The 18,839-nt window shown below is 44.3% G+C and overlaps 2 protein-coding genes across 3 annotated transcripts; one reads left to right on the top strand and one right to left on the bottom strand.

The window, feature by feature from the left end:
• The first annotated feature begins 1,606 nt into the window (after positions 1–1,606).
• LOC109869319 (proteasomal ubiquitin receptor ADRM1) lies at positions 1,607–5,590 on the top strand. Its single transcript, XM_020459395.2, has 10 exons — positions 1,607–1,736; positions 1,997–2,212; positions 2,339–2,455; positions 2,641–2,764; positions 2,955–3,041; positions 3,221–3,302; positions 3,471–3,706; positions 3,923–4,080; positions 4,299–4,401; positions 4,632–5,590. The coding sequence occupies exons 2-10, from the start codon at positions 2,006–2,008 to the stop codon at positions 4,727–4,729; spliced, it is 1,212 nt and encodes a 403-aa protein (XP_020314984.1). The 5' UTR covers positions 1,607–1,736; positions 1,997–2,005; the 3' UTR covers positions 4,730–5,590.
• On the bottom strand, positions 5,218–18,626 carry LOC109869830 (CDK5 and ABL1 enzyme substrate 2-like). Of its 2 annotated transcripts, XM_031803914.1 has the most exons (9): positions 18,002–18,626; positions 17,004–17,099; positions 11,304–11,381; positions 11,064–11,169; positions 10,813–10,984; positions 10,585–10,682; positions 8,375–8,481; positions 7,984–8,188; positions 7,514–7,826 (listed from the first exon to the last, which is right to left on the bottom strand). In XM_031803914.1, exons 1-9 carry the CDS (start codon positions 18,574–18,576, stop codon positions 7,686–7,688), a joined length of 1,578 nt encoding a protein of 525 aa, XP_031659774.1. In that variant the 5' UTR covers positions 18,577–18,626; the 3' UTR covers positions 7,514–7,685. The 2 variants fall into 2 exon arrangements, with proteins under 2 accessions (XP_020315691.2, XP_031659774.1); XM_020460102.2 differs by lacking the exon at positions 11,304–11,381 and having other exon boundaries at positions 5,218–7,826; positions 18,002–18,621.
• Positions 18,627–18,839: the final 213 nt, after the last annotated feature.

Below are 18,839 nucleotides of genomic sequence, written 5' to 3'. Positions count from 1 at the left end.
ACCTGTCATAATTGTTTTCTTTACTAAAGTAGAGGTTTATTATTATTATTGCTAAAGGTACTGCATAGGTGTAAACACATTTTTAGCATTTTTTACCCTTGAGACAACACTAGGGAGTTTTTCCTCTACACCTGAATTGCTTGCTGTTTGGGGTTTTAGGCTGGGTTTCTGTACAACACTTTGTGACATCAGCTGATGTAAGAAGGGCTTTATAAATACATTTGATTGATTGATTGAAATGTATACATGTCAGTCCTAGTCAATGTATCGGCACATATACTGTTGTTTCTGTTGTTTTCCTGCACTTGCACAGAGCTTTTGCGAATTATTACACACATCGATCACCAGGTTCCAGAAACACGCCTTACTCTACTATATTGTGATGTTCTTACTGTACACTGGTCATTTGCAAAGAAGCAACATTTATGAAATAAAGTATCAGGACCCATAATTGAGAATTTTGTGTTTGTTAATGATGTCAAAAGATGTCATTTTGATTTCACTTTCGAATATACAGTCTAGAAAATTTGAATGTACAGTAAAATAAAGTTATTATATTCTATATCTGGCTGAACAGCACAAAAAGCTAAATATTTTGTGTCGTTTAAAGGTGTAACATTGACGCATGTTCTAACCAATCACAGCCATGCAATGGTGGTAGTCAGCCAATCGCAATAATGTTTTTCAGAAAAGTTTTGTTTCACCCTCCTGTCAGATTGTTTCTGCTCTAGTAGATGAACGTTCTCCTAGCAGCAGGATATTATGCTGGCAGCACGATCACAGATTTTCCTTCTTCAAAATAAAGATTTCCTGCAAAGACATGTTAAACTTTGGAACTACTTGTTTTTAGTACTCTAGTACAGTACAACTGTTTTTCACATCATTTCAACCACCTTTGAAAAAAGAAATGGATAATTTGACACATTTTATTTTTTATATTGTCTTATTTATGCCAGCATTTCTTTTGAAAGTTTACACAAATGCTGGTATGTTGAAAGGTATTGTGTAGGCTATATTTAAAGAAATACACTTTAAATCAAATACAAATATATGTTTTTGGAACTACTCAACAGTCTGATAAACCTAAATTGGTCTCTTGTGCTGGGCAGCAGGTTTAATACAGTGTGCTGGTGACTCCTTACTCCACCCACTCCATTTACTGTAATGCAATACACGTTGTGTGGGATACTTATTGGCCTGTAGAGAAAAACACTTTACTACCTGTCTCAGCCAAAGTAGGGTGGAAAATACTCAGTGGGGTGTCCCATGTACAGTCTATTACAGTTTATGGCATTGGGGGCTATGTGGTGGAGGTGGAGAACGGTGTTGTTGGACATGTACGACACAGTCCCCCCCAAAGAAACTACACATATTTGGTCAGTAGAGACCGTACTGAAACGTTTTTTCTCTATAAGCCGATATGTATCCCATGTGCAGTCTATTACAATGGAATTCATTGGGGGCTGTGTGAAAAGCCAGCAGCAGGCCGTGTGACACATCCCCCTCAAAAACCAACCATATTTGGTTATTAGAGACCCAACTGAGTGTTTTCCACCCCATTCAGTTATCCTCATTGCAATGTTTTGAAATGCAGAGATTTATTTTGAAGGTTTCCTCATTACCACAACAACGTGATGTTCTCGTTTGTGCTGGTGGCAGAATGCTAATAGTCTCTAGTAGCTACTGGTGCAATCTGATTCCAAGGCCATCTCGCATCTTCGATCTCAAAGTAAAATGTAAGTTGGTGTTATGTTTATTGCCTCTATTAGCTAAGAGAGTAGCTACGTTTTGAATTCAGGATAATAATGCATTTTAAGGTTCGGTTACTCCATCGTCTACATAGGTAGCTAAATTCGGTAACGTCGTTAGCTGACTCACTGGGTAACGTTAGCTAACGGAATAACGGTAGGCTATCGTAACGGTTAGCTAGCTGTAAACTGCAAGCCAACGTTTGTCACCGTTTGTCATAATCTCGCTCCTATTTGCACAACGCCAGATCATCATCATGTCGGGAGCTCTGTTTCCCAGTCTGGTGTCGGGGTCCCGCGGCTCCTCTAGCAAATTCCTGGTTGAGTTTCGGGCCGGGAAGATGACCATGAAGGGTAGCACGGTGACTCCAGACAAGCGCAAGGGACAAGTCTATGTTCAGCAAACCGACGACTCCCTCATTCATTTCTGTTGGAAGGATCGGACCTCTGGAAACGTGGACGATGTCAGTGGCACTTTTCTGTTGGTGCTGAAACTGCACCACCATATTCTCTCTCTCTTTCTCTCTCTCTGTCCTTTGTCTTGTCATGGCTAACTAACCCTTGTGATGAATATGGTTGTCCCTGTTCAGGACCTGATCATCTTCCCAGATGATTGTGAGTTCAAGAGAGTGAACCAGTGCACAACTGGTCGGGTGTTTGTGCTGAAGTTCAAGGCTGGCTCCAAGAGGCTGTTCTTCTGGATGCAGGTGTGTAATGGCCATTTAAAGATAGTAACGTTACCTAATCCACACCCCTGCCTCTTTTGTTTATTTCATATCACTCTGCCTTCTTTGCATATTTCTCTGCAGAGGAAGGTAATGTTATCAGCAGCTGATTGTATGAGAAAATAAGTTCCTGATGTAATACACTTATTTCTATTTCCCTGTTGTAGGAGCCCAAAACTGAAAAGGATGAGGAGTACTGTCGTAAAGTGAATGAGTATCTGAACAACCCTCCCATGCCTGGGGCCCTTGGCAGTGGAGGCAACAGCGGGCATGAACTGTCTGCTCTGGGGGGTAAGGATTAAGGAAGGGTGCACGGCACAGTGCACACACTCACAAACAGAGAGCAAAGGTACTGTGGCATGTTGACACAGGAAGATGGCAATTGTTTTTAGCAGTGCATTCTCAGAATACACTCAGCCTCTCCTTTGTGCATGATGTGTTGATCCGTTCTGAACATTTTGCATTCTTCCTCCTGTCCTAGGTGAGGGTGGACTGCAGAGTCTGCTCGGTAACATGAGTCACAACCAGCTCATGCAGCTCATTGGACCAACTGGACTAGGTGGTCTTGGTAAGTCTTGGCAATCTGCAAAGTACTCTGTACAATAATATTTTTACCCCACGTAGCAATGTGCTTACAACAGCTGACAGCTGGGTTGACTAAGAATGTGTTTTGGACTGGAGTACCTGACTTTATTGGGTTATCATTAATTGCAACGCGTCTGAATATGTCCACCTGTCTGTCTGTAGGAGGTCTTGGGGCCCTGGCTGGACCAGGCCTGGCCAGCCTGCTCAGTAGTGGAGGTCCTGCAGCCGGCAACTCCTCTTCAAGGTACTACAAGCCTACGGAGTCACTTCACTAATACATTCAATCATTTTGTACATTTATGCACTTTCTCTCCAGCTCAGACTACACATTTACTACTTATTAACCAGCTTTTACAGATGGCTTATTCTACATTTATTACAATGTAGTTGCTCTCTTTCTGGTCCCTCTCAGTCCATCTCAATCTCCTGCTGTCACCCCCACCTCTACCTCTGCTGCCACCCGGCTGGGCTCCTCCCAGGTGCCAACCACACCCATCACCCCGTCTGCCACCAGTGCAGCGTCACCCATGGCCTCACCCACCATCCCGGTTGCCCCCTCCATCGCAGCCGGGGCAGCCAGCCCCATCCAGCTGAGTGACCTGCAGAGTATCCTAGCAACCATGAACGTACCTGCGGCTGGGCAGGGAGGTGAGGGACTAAAAATATAAATTATAGCTCAGCACACAACGGCTTAGAACAGAAAGAGCAATTAAGAGTCTCTTGAATCATTTTACAGGGGAAATAAGGAACTTTAGTCATGCTGTTACCAGTTGAATAAAAAACCTCGCAGCAGTAGATCCATATATGCCCTCCATATGTGTCTGTATGAAATATGAATGACTTGACTGTTTGTTCTCGCTACAGTGGACCTGGCCAGTGTTGTGACCCCTGAGATCATGGCTCCTATTCTGGCCAATGCTGAGGTCCAGGAGAGGCTGCTGCCCTTTCTGCCGACAGGAGAGTCCCTGCCTCAGAGCACCGACGAGCTCCACAACACACTCACCTCTCCACAGTTTCAGCAGGTATATAACACACTGCTCAGAGTGTGTTGAGCAGTGCTCTCTTTCTGTGTAGAGTACGCTAGAGCACCAGTTGTCAGACTGTGTGGCAGTGTTCTCTCAGTACACGATTAGTATGGATAGACGTGATCTTGGTTGCTTTTCTTTTAGCTACCGCTTGAGTGACACATTTGGTCTACTACTGTGTGTACGATGTAAAGCAGGGATTATTCTCTCTGTAGGCCATGAGTCTGTTCAGCAGCGCCCTGGCGTCGGGGCAGTTGGGGCCTTTAATGAACCAGTTTGGTCTGCCAACAGAAGCTGTGGACGCAGCTAACAAAGGAGGTCAGTGTCCTGTATCTGCGTACAATGCATGAACGTAAAAACAGGGGCCTTTGTCTGTACGTTCCATTGTTTAAAGAGAACACAAGCATGCGGTCTCCTGCCTGTGCAGACATTCCTACTTAACATTGACATTAGTGTCAACAATTTTTAGTAAGGATTTCCATATCATCATTAAGGTTATTTCCTGCTGTTTTGTATCATGAGTGAAATTGAACTTTCCTCTATTCCAGATGTTGAGGCTTTTGCTAAAGCCATGGAGACAGACAGCAAGTCTGACCATGAGGATGACGCCAAAGACAAAAAGGATGAAGATATGAGTTTGGATTAGGACCCTCTGTTAGTTCTGTTTAACTTAATGTATTTTATTTAAATGATTTACTGGTTGTGGTGATGTTGTTCAGAGCACTGAAGCTGTGGACCATTTACCTCTGTACATGTACTCAGAATAGAGATATTTAAAATAAGAAAAGGGCATGTAAGACAGCCAAGGCTCTATTCAATCTCTCATGCTTCAGCGACACATCGAATAGAGCTCCTAACCTCTCCTGTTCAATTATGACAAATTATTTATGTACATCCTCAGAGCTTGATTCAACACAACATGAAATGTTTTCCCTGATATGTTGCGAACCAGATTACTGCGGCTGGTTAGGACTGGTAGACCAGTGACAGCTGCATGTGCCAATCTGTAACCTGTAGCTTCCTGACAAATAAAATAACTCCAGTCACAATGGTCAGAAAAAAAAACATTTGATAATTTAACACTACTTTTACAAAATTGACACAATCCATAAAGCACAACATTTTCACATTCTAAACAAATGACATGAGGTAATTTAAGCACACATTTGCAAAACGGAGACCAATTCACACCACAGCAGAAATGAGCAATTCTCCATGTTACTGTACAAAATGTTTTCTCCAAGATCACACACAGAGATTCACATAACAGTAGGTCTGTCCAGATACTAAGATACATTAAGCAGTCTGCAATTTTCCATGATTTTCACAGATGCGGTGGAACACTCAACAGCAACAAGACAAGTGAAATAAGAGATAGGACAGATGATAATTAAACTGTGGTTTTAGGCACTTCTTACTGTATGTTGAGTGGCGTGAGCCAACACTGATGAAAATAAATACGAGAAATACTGTAAAATTGCTAAATAAATGTAACTTTAGGACATTTCACACACAAATAACTGCTTTCTTACCTGCACTCATTCCAGAGATCTCCTTTTGTTTGTTTGAGAAATCCCATAAATCCCATTTATTTCAAAGATATTTCCTGAGAACTTAAAAATATGACAACTGCCTCGTGGATGATCCAGCACATTGAACAATAGGGTAAGAATACTTATTGCAAATCCTATCCCTGGATGTTGACAGAACAGCAACCAAGTAATGATAGGAAGTTTGATTTAACAACCGTCACAGAAGAAAAGTCATTTGTGGTCTAGATCGACAACACGTTTCCAGCCAGCAAATAGGCAGTGGTTTGCACAGTGAGTGTGGATTTAAAGTGTACAAAATTAAGTTAAAAGCAGCTACAGTGCCAACCCAAGAAGGTAAATACAAAAACATCCAAGCTGTACAAAATCACAAGTTCTAAACAAATGATACAATGGAATGACTGATGCTTCTACAGTATAGTATAAAGTGGCACTCTGGCCAGCCCACAACTCCCTCCCTCAATAACACAATCATATTGAGACTTTAAGACCAATGATTGATGTGTAATTTCCACAGCAAGTGAAGAAATAGTCATCAACAAGCTAGCGAGTGCGCACACACATGTAAATTGGGCCTATGTTTCATGAGATTAAATAAAAGATCCCAGTAATTGTCCATATGCACCAAAAGCTTATTTCTCTCAGCGTTAGTGCACAAATTTGTTTACATCCCTGTTAGTGAGCATTTCCACTTTACCAAGATAATCCATCCACCTGACAAGTTTGGCATGTCAAGAAGCTGACTAAAGAGCATGATCATTACACAGGGGCACCTTGTGCTGGGGACAATAAAAGGCCACTAAAAATGTGCAGTTGTCACAACACCAAAGATGTCTCAAGTTGAGGGAGCATGCAATTGGCTGGTGCATAACATGAGAGAAATAAGCTTTTTGTGCACAAGGAACATTCCTAGGATATTTTATTTCCGCTCATGAAACATGGGACCAACAATTTACATGTTGCGTTTATATAAACAGTACCAGTCAAAAGTTGACACATCTACTCATTCAATTGTAGAATAATAGTGAAGACATCAAAACTATGAAATAACACATTTGGTTTGGGATGAGTTGGACCGCAGAGTGTAGGAAAAGGAGCCAACAAATCCTCAGCATATGTGGGAACTCTTTCAAGACGATTGGAAAAGTGAAGCTGGTTGAGAGAATGCCAAGAGTGTGCAAAGCTGTTATCAACAGGTGGCTACTTTGAAGAATCTCAAATATAATTTGATTTGTTTAACACTTTTTTGGTTACTATATGATTCCATACATGTTATTTCATAGTTGACATCTTCACTATTATTCTACAATGTAGAAAATAGTAAAAAAGAAAAACCTTTGAATGAGTTGGTGTCTCCAAACTTTTGACTGGTACTGTACGTGTGTGTTGTTTTGCTAGACATTACTGCACTGTTGGCGCTAGAGACAAGCATTTCGCTGCACCTGCGATAACATCTGCAAATCCGTGTATGCGACAAATAAACTGATTTGAGCTATAAAATGAGCAAAGATAACACCAGGCACCATTTACACATAAAAATGACTTTTCTGCACCTTTGGACAGTACATTAAATTATTTCAAACTGATATAACCACCATCAACATCAAAGCCTCCTCTCTGTGTGTACTTAAAGACACCCCCATTGGGATGCTACCCCACACCCAGTTGGAGCTATTTTTCAATAAATAGTTAACTTGTACTGTTTGTACAAATAGACATGGTTTGAAAAATATATATTGATCAGAATGCAATACACACCACAGAAAGAAGTTCGGTACAAGCGAATCGGTCCAATATCTTTGCGGAAAACACTCTTAATCCTTCATATTGTGATAAAGAAAAATTCTAAATAGATATTGAGCACCAAACCCCCCCCCCCCCCCCCCCCAATTTGAATAAGGGACATGTCTGCTACACCTAAACATATTCTAGGGAAGAAAATGCCTCCCTCCAGGTGATGATCCAGGATCAGCATTTCCAATCAATATCATCAGGACTTAAATATCCAAACTGGACCCAGGCCAGTGATTCAGGCCACCTCCAGGCTCCAGCCTAGCCCTGCTGCACCAGCCTGCGGTAGTGCGGCATGACCTTGCTGTCAGGGAGGTAGAGCCCCATCTCCAAGGCAACCAGGACAGGGAACTCCAATTGAATCAACTCCCTCCCGTTTATACGAAAACGCTCCTCCAGCTTCTGCTCAACCATGGACAGAGGGGGTTGTAGTGTTAAGATGGTTAAGAATCTAACTATGATCACTAACAATTCATAGAAAACAAACTTAGTTATCATGTGAGAAAAAGTACATGTAAGAAATTTCTTAAATGTACATGTAAGAATTTAGATCACTCACGTCAATCAGCTGTCGGACCTCCTGCTTCTTCAGATCACTGCTGATCTTGGCTGCCAGCAGGACACAGGCAGCAGACACCAGCTTCCTGTTTTGCTTGTTCAGGCGGCCCTGCAGCACCAGCTTCTCAAAGTACACAAAGGCCATGGCCACCGTGACTGGCTGCAGACTGCACTCCTCTCCCACCGCACGCATGTCCCGCTTCAGGCTGTCAAACAGGAGAGAGGTTATTGGTTACACATGGGTGTTCATGGTAGGCAGGTATGCAGGATTTGCACCTGTAAATGCATGGTTTGGAGACAAAGACACAAAGGGGAGTTTCAGACATAGATATAGACAGTGGATTTAAAAAAAATTATGTGTTGACTTGTTACATCTGTGTTCATGTCTGCACCTTCTTATCTTGCTGAGGGTCAGTTTGATATGAGGGAACTTCTCCTTGAACGTCTCATTCATGTCTTTTTTCAGGTCCGACGGCTTCACGTACTCAATAACAGTCGTCTGGAAGACAGGGAACAAGATAAATAAACTTCAGTTACTGCTAAACACAGCTGTTAGAATCTCGACGAGAACCCCACAATTGTATATTACTCCAGTGCTAGCCTCTCTACACTGGCTTCCTGTTAAGGCCAGGGCTGATTAAGGTTTTACTGCTAACCTACAAAGCATTACATGGGCTTGCTCCTACCCATCTCTACGATTTGGTCCTTCCGTACATACCTACACGTACGCTACGGTCACAAGACGCAGGCCTCCTTATTGTCCCTAGAATTTCTAAGCAAACAGCTGGAGACAGGGCTTTCTCCTATGGAGCTCCATTTTTATGGAATAGTCTGATTATCCATGTGAAAGCGCAGACTCGGTCTCGACCTTTAAGTCTTTACTGAAGACTCATCTCTTCAGTAGGTCCTATGATTGAGTGTAGTCTGGCCCAGGGGTGTGAAGGTGAACAAACCGCCCTTGCCGTCTCTGGCTGGCCAGTTCCCTGCTCTCCACCGGCATTTTCTGTCGCTAACCCTATTAGGGGGGCTGAGTCACTGGTGCTCTTCCATGCCGTCCCTAGGAGGGGTGCGTCACTTGAGTGGGCTGAGTCACGTGATCGTCCTGTCCGGGTTGGCGCCCCCCTCGGGTTTGTGCCGTCGGAGAGATCTTTGTGGGCTATAGTCAACCACGTCTCAGGATAGTAAATTGGTGGTTTGAAAATATCCCTCTAGTGGTGTGAGGGCTATAATTTGGTAAAGTGGGTGGGGTTATATCCTGTCTGGTTGGCCCTGTCTGGGGATATCGCCGGACAGGGCCACAGTGTCTCCCGACCTGTCCTGTCCTGTCTCAGTCTCCAGTATTTATGCTGCAATAGTTTGTGTCGGGGGGGCTAGGGTCAGTCTGTTATATCTGGACTATTTCTCCTGTCTTATCCGGTGTCCTGTGTGAATTTAAGTATGCTCCCTCCAATTCTCTCTCTCTCACCCTCTTCCGGAAGACCTGAGCCCTGGGACCTTGCCTCAGGACTACCTGGCCGGATGACTCCTTGCTGTCCCCAGTCCACCTGGTAGTGCTGCTGCTCCAGTTTCAACTGTTCTGACTGCAGCTATGGAACCCTGACCTGTTCACCAGACGTGCTACCTTGTCCCGGAACTGCTGTTTTCGACTCCCACTCTCTTCCGCACTTGCTGTCTCTAACTCTAAACACTCGGCTATGAAAAGTCAACTGACATTTACACCTGAGGTGCTGACCTGTTGCACCCTCTACAATGACTGTGATGATTATGATTATCAGAAGACCCTGCTGGTCATATACGAACATCTTGGCCATGTACTGTTATAATCTCATCCCAGCACAGCCAGGAGAAGACTGGTCACCCCTCAGAGCCGGGTTCCTCTCTAGGTTTCTTCCTAGGTTCCTGACTTTCTAGGGAGTTTTTCCTAGCCACCCTGCTGATTGATAAATATGAAAACTTTGCTTTCATCCTATTTATAGAGATTCCATGTAAGAGATTCCATCATCTACGAGGGGCTGTGTGTTCTCTGGAAAATAATGATCGACATGGAAGGTGGAACTGTCCTTCCACGGAGTTGCATTATTTTCCAGAGAACGCGTAGAGCCCCGAGTTGATTATCCCTTTTATACCATGGCTATAATTTACCCCTAGAAATGTGTTCAACATCCACTGAAGTAGCTAGCAAGTTGACAGTAGTTGCCTTGGTTACCAAAGAGACTTGGTAGTTTAGCGAACCAAACCATCAGTTCTAGCTTGCTATTATGAAGATCAAATGCAACAATGCCAATAAATGTTTTCAAGTCAACTTTCGCTTTTAAAAGCAGTTCTAACATAGAACTATAGCCACTTCATTATCGGGAAATAATGCATGCTCTAGAATGCCCTTCAAGCCAATCAGAAACAATTACTCAACAATGCCATCATATAAGATGTCATTTTTATTATGTGCAGTGAAGTTTACTGGTCATAAAATTGCTTTATTGTTTTAGTTTATAATGGTGCTACTGTACAAAATAAGTGCATTCTGGACTGTCAGTGTGTCTTGTGATGTATTGTCTAGTCACAAAGTCATGTGTTGCATGTATACTTTCACATGAACGCTTACCATATAGGATGCAAATATAAGAACTCTCTTGTGTCTCCCGCAAGGCCACTGAGGGTCACTGAGTAGGTAGGGATCATAGTCTGCCAGGTCTTCTATACCTGTAAAAATGGGGATTCAATCAAATGAGAACACACACACACACACACAGTAATGATTGCAAAAACAATTTGCCAGAGGAGAGAGAGAGAGAGTGCATGTAAGCCTCTATTCTAGTGAAGTGGAGCGTACTCGGGTCCTGTCCTATGGTGCTGTTGAGTCGAGACGGGTTGGTGTAGTTCTTCTGGCCGTTGCCTCGGTAACGGGATAGGGGTGTCTGTGTTGTGCTGGGCTCTAGTGGTCCACTGCTCTTCGACCTCACCAGGGCATTAGTTGGGAAAAGGAATCGGGCGTACGATACCGTCTGAAGAGGAAATATACATGTTAACTAACACAAAGCACAGACAGATAGTACATAATCACACTCTCCAGTTCAACCTTACCTTTCCATATGCCCCTAGCTCCACCCCAAGGCCCTCCAGGCCAGGGAACAGGTCAGAGCCAACCCCAGAAGACAGCCGTTGTCTCTGAGCATCCAGCTTTGGGTCACTGGGTGGGCAGGAAGAGAAACTACTCATGTCACCATCATGCAGCTCCACGTTAAAGCCTGAGATCATTATAACAACTCCTTTCCTGAGGGCGATACATGACACCTGTAGTTGGTTGGGGTTGTGTGTTTGTACCTGAGGTGAATACATTCTCCATAGGGCAGCACTGAGAAAGCAGCACATAGAGACCGCTTGGCACAAATCAGCATAATCCTGCAGGACATAGATAGCAAGTACAGGCACACAAAACATATGCAGTGTCAGGCTACAGAAACAGCCACAGTCACACTACAGCCATCTACAGCATTAGTACTGCACTTATTAGTACAATAAATACACAAGGCAGGCAATACGCTTGACCTCATCTTTACTAGAGGCTGTTCGCCTACTAATATCAAGGCAACCCCCCCCCCCCCCCCCCCCTCCAGGTCTCTGATCACTACGGTTTCCTTTTCTGTCTCATGTTCCCCCAACCCTAGCAACTCAGCCCCTATTCAGATAATCATGCGGCCATTGCAATCGTTGCGCTCTCTCTCCCTCACTACTCTCTCCTCTTCTATCATATCTCCCTTCTGCTAAATCCTTCTCCTTCAGTCCCCTGGTTCTGCCTCTCCTCCCTTTCCACATCCTATGACTTGCACTGTCCCCTTTCCTCCCGGCCGGCTCGACCCTCCCCTCCTGCTCCGTGACTGAGTGACTAATTGTGAGTTTACAGAACAGGGCTGTGGGCAGCTGAGTGAAAACTTACAGAGGACCTATCATCCTTTCACTCTCTCCTCTATACCTTCCAGAGGACCTATCATCCTTTCACTCTCTCCTCTATACCTTCCAGAGGACCTATCATCCTTTCACTCCCTCCTCTATACCTTCCAGAGGACCTATCATCCTTTCACTCTCTCCTCTATACCTTCCAGAGGACCTATCATCCTTTCACTCCCTCCTCTATACCTTCCAGAGGACCTATCATCCTTTCACTCTCTCCTCTATACCTTCCAGAGGACCTATCATCCTTTCACTCTCTCCTCTATACCTTCCAGAGGACCTATCATCCTTTCACTCTCTCCTCTCCACCTTCTCTTCCTCTGTATCTGCTGCTAAAGCCACTTTCTACCACTATAAATTTCAAGCTTCTGCCTCCAACCCCAGGAAACTTTCTTCCACCTTCGCCTCCCTTCTGAATCCTCAACCCTCTCTGAGGACAACTTTGTCAACCACTTCGAAAAGAAAGTTGACAACATCCACTCCTCATTAACTCAGCCTATTGAGTCCACTGGTCTCACTCACACACAGAACTACCCTATGCCTGGACCCCTTTCTCCAGATGAAATCCTACGACTAGTGAGGTCCGGCCGCCAGACAACCTGCCGCACTACCCCATCCCCTCCTCCCTGACCACTGGCTGCATCCCCTCCTCACCCCTGACCACATCCCCTCCTCATTCCTGACCACTGGCTGCATCCCCTCCTCCCATTCCTCATCCCTGACCACTACCCCATCGCTGACCACTGGCTGTATCCCTCCTCCCATTCCTCATCCCTGACCACTACCCCATGCCCTCCTCACCACTGGCTGCATCCCCTCCTCCCATTCTCATCCCTGACCACTACCCCATCCCCTCCTCACCCCTGACCACTGGCTGCATCCCCTCCTCCCATTCCTCACCCCTGACCACTGGCTGCATCCCCTCCTCCCATTCCTCATCCCTGACCACTGGCTGCATCCCCTCAGACTTCAAAATTGCCAGAGTCGCTTCCCTCCTCAAGAAACCAACACTTGACCCCTGTGATGTTAAAAAAAAAAAAAAAATTAAGAAAGACAGACCAGTATGCCTTTTCTTTTCATTCCCAAACACTTGAGCGTGCTGTCTCTGACCAACTATCTCACTATCTCGCTCAGAACAATCTTCTTGACTTCAAGACGGGTCACTTAACCAGACTGACAGATGAGCATTGTGTCACGAAGGTTCACAGCACTGCCAAAGCTGACTCTCTCCTCTGTTCTCATCCTCCTAGATCTATCCGCTGCCTTCGACACCGTGAACCATCAGACGCCCAGGACAAACACTGGTTGGCAGAGAGACAAGCATACGAGAGCCACAGGTGGAAAGATGGCCCATCTCCTTATTGAAGAGTATGTCCAGGACCTGTCTCTGAGTAACGATTACAAACATTGCCCTGACCTGAAAATGACCCCAGTTGAATTGAAGCCTTTTACGGTTCCCGGGTGGATGATTGAGAAGATGCAGAAGGCCATGGAGGCCCAGAGTTCAGGGAAGGAATAAAGTCCTAGTCAGTAAAGGGCACCCTGTTCTCTGGCCCCTGTACAAAACAGTGCACTAAAGGGCACCATTTTGTGGGCGGCAGGTAGCCTAGCAGTTAAGAGCATTGGGCCAGTAACCAAAAAGTTGCTGGTTCAAATCCCCAAGCCGACTAGGTGAAAAATCTGTCGACCTTGAGCAAGACACTTTACCCTAATTACTCCTGTAAGTCTCTCTGGAATAGAGCATCTGCTAAATGACTAAGATGTAAATGAAGCTAGGACAGCAAAGTCCCATCTTCCAAAAACATGTTAAATAATCCCACAGCACCTCCCCAAAAAATGTAAAAACAATCACACTTGACTCTTTTCCCTCTTACTAGCTCAGACTTTGTTGATAGCTACACAAGGCCAAAAGTATGTGGACATCCCTTCAAATTATTGGATTTGGAATCTTCAAAGACAAACATTAGCAGTAGAATAGCCTTACTGAAGTGACTTACGTGGCACAGTCACAGGATGCCACCTTTCCAACAAGTCAATTCGTCAAATTTCTGCCCTCCTAGAGCTGACCCGGTCAATTGTAAGTGCTCTTCTCATTGTGAAGTGGAAATGTCTCGGAGTAACAATGGCTCAGCCGCGAAGCGGTAGGCCACACAAGCTCACAGAATGGGTGCTGAACCGCGTTAAAAAAAGTCTGTCCTCGTTTACAACACTCACTACAGAGTTCCAAACTGCCTCTTGAAGCAACGTCAGCACAAGAACTGTTCGTCGGGAGCTTAAGATCTCCATGCGCAATGCCAAGAGTTCGGCTGGAGGGGTGTAAAGCTCTCTGCCGTTGGACTCTGAAGCAGTGGAAACTCATTCTCTGGAGTGATGAATCACGCTTCACCATCTGGCAGTCCAACAGACGAATCTGGGTTTGGCGGATGTCATGAAAACACTACCTGCCTGAATGCATAGTGCCAACTGTAAAGTTAGGTGGATGGGAGAAATAATAGTCTGGGGCTGTTTCTCATGGTTCGGGCTAGGCCCCTTAGTTCCAGTGAAGGGAAATCTTGCTACAGCATACAATGACATTCTAGACAATTCTGTGTTTCCAACTGTGGCAACAGTTTGGGGAAGGCCCTTTCCTTTTTCAGCATGACAATGCCCCCATGCACAAAGCGAGGTCCATACAGAAATGGCTTGTGAGATCATGTGGAAGAACTTGACTGGCCTGCACAGAGCCCTGACCTCAACCCCATCGAATACCTTTGGGATGAATTGGAACACTGACTGCAAGCCAGGCCTAATCGCCCAACATCAGTGCCCAACCTCACTAATGCTCATGGCTGAATGAAAGCAAGTCCCCACAGCAATGTTCCAACATGTAGTGGAAAGCCTTCCCAGAACAGTGGACGCTGTTATAGCAGCAAAAAGGGGACCAACTCCATATTAATAACCATGATTTTGGAATGAGATGTTCGAAATCCAGGTGTCCACATACTTTTGGCCATGTGTTTTTTGAGGAAAAATGTACTTACTACGAATGTGATGTGGTTGTCCCACCTCGCCATCTTAAGTTGAATGTACTAACTGTAAGTCGCTCCGGATAAGAGCGTCTGCTAAATGACTAAAATATAATGTACATCACCAGGGCAAAAACATGGTATACTGTAAACCGCGTCAGCCAGTCAACCTCAGCACAAGAGTAGACATTTGAGTGAGAAACTACAAAACGTGTACGCAACCAGTGCAGTATAAATCTGCTGACAGTTTACAGAGTAAGCTCAAAGCAGCTGTAAACATCCAGCCATAGCACTTAGGCCTATCTATAGACAGCCTAAATCTACACACAGCCGCTAAAGGAGCCAGTCCTCACAACACACCAGTCAATAACATACAACGCCAGCCAGCCCAGCAGCCTCTCCTTTGGGATTTCAGCCTTGTAGCTAAAGCTCGGGCCAGACCTTGGATAAGAGAAGCTTATCTCACCAAGGGGGAAATACATAGACTTTTAAATCCCCTTTCTCATCCACTCCAGTGGTTTTACAGTTACTCCAATGCTCTGTATAGACTAAATACAAGTTTATAAGCAAAGACAGAAACGTTGGGAAACTGGTTATTGCCAGAGGCATATATTAAAGAGTTGGAACAATATAAAACATTCTAAAAGGTGGCCCAATTCTAGACATTCAGTTACATAGTATTATTTAAATATTTCCCCATGCTAATGGAGCACTAACATGGCTCCATATCATTTTGAAGTGTCATGTAAATGCACTATAATGCTCATTTTAGACATGACCATGTGTACAAATCATTAGGAACACCTGCTTGTTCCATAATATATACTAACCAGGTGAAAGGTTCTACCTCATTGATGTCACTTGTTAAATCCACATCAAACCAGTGTAGGTGAAGGGGAGGAGACCGGTTAAAGAAGGATTTTTAAGCTTTGAGACAATTGAGACATGGGATTGTGTATGTGTTCCATTCAGAGGGCGAATGGGCAAGGCAAAATATTTAAGTGCCTTTGAATGGGGTATGGTAGTAGGTGCCAGGCGCACTGGTTTGTGTCAAGAACTGCAACGCGGCTGGATCTTTCACAATCAACAGTTTCCCGTGTGCGGGAGGCATTGGAGTCAACATGGGCCAGCATCCCTGTGGAACGCTTTCAACACCTTGTAGTCCATGCCCCGACAAATTGAGGCTGTTTGTGGGGCGCTAACAATGGCTGCAGTGCCATATAAAAATAATCACATAATGCAGAAACCTCAGTGTCCCAACTCTAAATACAAGGCTCTGGTTATTGCTAAACGATCTTACAACGAGTCAGCGACATGCAATACTGTATTCGCATTTGACACATGATACACAGGAGACTATGGGTGTGATATTGTCTATGATTAAGTCATCTTCAGGTAGGGTGAAAAGAGCGGGGTTCTAAAACTGTGTTGTTTGCCTTGTTGAAACAGATTAGAAGCGTGTCTTATATGCATGTCCCCAGGGGAACTTTTCTTTCTAAAAGACAACCTAACAGCTGCAGCCCGAAAACACATTGAGTAAGAGACAAAGTTCAACGGAGATAGAATAGGCTGGGTGCAGCCTGAGCATGATATTTCAGTCCCATCTTACATAAGGGGTGTTTTACTGTTATTGCCAGAGAGGGTTATATTTCCACAAGGCAGCTCTTTGGTGTTTTGATTTGTTTCCACGGGTGATTCAATTCACACAGTCCTGCTGCTACTCATTTAGGGGTCTAGCTAAGTGAGCGGTCTAAGTTCCAGCAGGTCTCTTAGCTAAAAGCCAAATGTATGTGTTTCATTGCAACCAGGCTTAATATGGAACCGGCTGTGAAGTTACTTCATGGGAAAAAAAAACTCTTAAGGCCTTTGCAATCTTCTTCCCTCTTTTCTAGACATTACCATTATCAATTAATTGTAACTAATTTACTGTATGCCATGGAGTACAAAAATATACCATTTAGAATGCCTTGATCCCACAGAAGAAAGTGCTATGTTTTGGTTGTCCGTTTCATTAGAATACATGGTTTGCTCAACATCTTCTGCATTCTCATTTACTACTTTAACTCACCTGCTGCCTCTCGTGTCATATTGCCTCATACTCTTGATAAAGTGGACCTTCTTGGCCACCCTTGCGGGTCCTGGAGAGCCCGAATGATTCCGTGACCTACGACAATGGATTACCCCAAAAGAGTTGTCAATTAAAAACGTCAACATTAAATCATGTCTAATGTCTGGACCAACAGATAGCAAGCAGTACCATATCATTTCTCAGTGAGTTGTAGAATATGGAAGTAGACTAAGTCTGTACATGAGGGGAATTAACAATGTGCTTGAAATAATAAATAAAGACCTTGTAGATTTCTTCACATCACATATTTGAATAACAATGCCAAAATTACAATCTTATCTGACAGGGAATTGAAGTCATTTGAGTAATTGTCTTTTTTTTAAAGATGATCAGAGAGAAGGAGAGAAAGATGTGGGGTGGTCGAGGGAGAGATGACAACACAGGACAATGTCTGACAATTATTGTAATGTTTACTTACACAAACAGCAGATAATTTTGTTAAAATAAGCAACCCAATAAACAAAATATGTAAGAACTACATCAAATAATTGGATGAGCTTTTAGTTTTACTTAGGGATATATTGTGCAGCACTTGTAGCTAGCTGCCTGCAAGGTTGTTTTTTTCATCAGACCTTGACGGGCAGATACGATTTTCTCAATGGGGCAGCTGACAATATAAAAATATATAATCATAATATTATTGCCTTGAGAAAAACGTTGCTTTTTTTAAACGACAATTTCGAAGGTAGGTCTAGTACAATATTCCCATTTGAATAACCCTTGATTTCTATAATGAAAGTACCTGTTGGCAATATGCGGAAGTAAGAACACCTTTATAAGTCAGGCCTATTCTGTCAAACGTTGAAACAGCCCATGTTTGTTACAATGAATACAAAAGCAGTTAGTTACACCTACAGTCCCGACGGATGGTCATCATGACAGATCCCTGATTGTTTACCACCCTAATAAAAAGTGTGTATCTAGATAATATGTCCCACCTTTGACGTGTATCCCCCGGCACGGAATTCAGAGTCTGGAGCACAGATGGCGATTTGGCAATTGGATTGAAGGTCTGAGGTCCAGAAATGGGGGACAGGGGGGTATCTGGGGGTACTATGGTGTCTACACCCTCAAACAACACCTCACGGCACCCCACAGCAACACTTGCGCCAGTGTCTGTAGACATACCCAAATTAGGTAGGACTGGGTTCAGTCCCCCAATCCCCGCCACAGTAGTAGCAGCGCCACCGGCCAAGTAGGGTGATACATGGGGGAAGGTTCCGTAGGTACACGGTGAAAATTGAGTGTGTCCAATCGCCTGTGCCCCGGCGGCGTCTCGACTTCGGAGCTCGGCGGCGTCCCTTTGACCGAGGTTTCCATTGCTGAGATGATATAAAGGCCGTCCGTCTAGAGATATGTTGTTCAGGAAAGAAAGAGCCGCCTGTCTCCGTTGTGAGTCTTTACCTTTTCGCAGGTGTTCTTTTTGTGATTTGGCAGTATTACCGCCTGTTTTACACTGACGACCGCACGCAGCAGTCGCCATTCTAGTACTATAATGATTGATTGTGCGCATTGAGGAACGAATTTAGCCGGCGAGAGGACAACTCCACACCCACCATAAGATGATTGGTTCGGACGTATCATTATGTAAATAAGTTCGTTCTAGCGGATTGGCTGTGAGATGTACACTGAGTATACCAAACATTAGGAACACCTTTTGTCCTCAGAACAGCCTCAATTTGTCGGGGCATGGCCTCAACAAGGTGTCGAAAGCGTTCCACAGGGATGCTGGACCATTTTGCCTCCAATACTTCCCACAGTTGTGTCAAGTTGGCT

This window comes from Oncorhynchus kisutch, linkage group LG24 (assembly GCF_002021735.2).
Source record: "Oncorhynchus kisutch isolate 150728-3 linkage group LG24, Okis_V2, whole genome shotgun sequence".
Taxonomy (NCBI): Eukaryota; Metazoa; Chordata; class Actinopteri; order Salmoniformes; family Salmonidae; genus Oncorhynchus; species Oncorhynchus kisutch.
This window is presented reverse-complemented; position numbering and strand designations above follow the sequence as displayed.

What these genes read in the sequence shown, in the direction of transcription:
- LOC109869830 (XM_031803914.1), bottom strand. Translation starts at nt 18,576, where the DNA reads ATGCGCACAATCAATCATTATAGTACTAGAATGGCGACTGCTGCGTGC. An exon ending in TTATATTTGCATCCTATATG is followed by an intron (nt 8,482 to 10,584) that starts GTAAGCGTTCAT and finishes CCTGTCTTCCAG; the next exon opens with ACGACTGTTATTGAGTACGT. An exon ending in ACCCTCAGCAAGATAAGAAG is followed by an intron (nt 8,189 to 8,374) that starts GTGCAGACATGA and finishes CCTGTTTGACAG; the next exon opens with CCTGAAGCGGGACATGCGTG.
- LOC109869319 (XM_020459395.2), top strand. Translation starts at nt 2,006, where the DNA reads ATGTCGGGAGCTCTGTTTCCCAGTCTGGTGTCGGGGTCCCGCGGCTCC. An exon ending in CCTCTGGAAACGTGGACGAT is followed by an intron (nt 2,213 to 2,338) that starts GTCAGTGGCACT and finishes GTCCCTGTTCAG; the next exon opens with GACCTGATCATCTTCCCAGA. An exon ending in GGCTGTTCTTCTGGATGCAG is followed by an intron (nt 2,456 to 2,640) that starts GTGTGTAATGGC and finishes TCCCTGTTGTAG; the next exon opens with GAGCCCAAAACTGAAAAGGA.